The 503-nt window shown below is 56.7% G+C and overlaps 1 protein-coding gene across 1 annotated transcript in view; it reads left to right on the forward strand.

Moving 5' to 3' along the window:
- ASIC2 (acid-sensing (proton-gated) ion channel 2) overlaps positions 1-503 on the forward strand; it is a gene marked incomplete at its 5' end in the record, with an annotated part of 51,057 nt that overhangs the window by 42,649 nt on the left and 7,905 nt on the right. Inside the window, one exon of the mRNA XM_010009894.1 lies at positions 8-158. Within this exon, the coding sequence (XP_010008196.1) occupies positions 8-158 (151 nt within the window). The remainder of the gene's footprint in view (positions 1-7; positions 159-503) is intronic.

Here is a 503-nt window from a genome sequence, read left to right on the forward strand (position 1 = left end):
CTTGCAGCTGACGTACCTGCCTCCGCCGTGGGGTGAATGCCGCTCGTCGGACATGGGCTTAGACTTCTTTCCCGTTTACAGCATCACGGCCTGCAGGATCGACTGCGAGACCCGCTACATCGTGGAGAACTGCAACTGCAGGATGGTCCACATGCCAGGTCAGTGCGCGGGGGGGAGCAGGGACCCCCCCATGCCATTCAGTGTTAACAAGCTGGAAGGGGGCCAGCGGTTGAAGGGTGCTTCCCTGCGGAAAGAAGGATGCTAACAGCCATTGCGGCTTGCCCTGAAATAGAGGCGAGATGGGGCAGAGGGTCATAGGTCTGATTTGCCCTATTTAGCCCCACTTAACACCCCTGGGTGGGATTTCCAGCAGCCCCCTCCTCTGTTTGCAAGAAAAGGTCCCTGCAGCAGGGAGATAGAATCAGACTAGTTTCAGTTGGAAAGGACCTTAAGATTATATGGTTCCAATCCCCTGCCATAGGCAGGGACACCTTCCTCTCGAG

Source organism: Nestor notabilis, unplaced genomic scaffold (assembly GCF_000696875.1).
Source record: "Nestor notabilis isolate BGI_N333 unplaced genomic scaffold, ASM69687v1 scaffold8002, whole genome shotgun sequence".
Lineage (NCBI taxonomy): Eukaryota > Metazoa > Chordata > Aves > Psittaciformes > Psittacidae > Nestor > Nestor notabilis.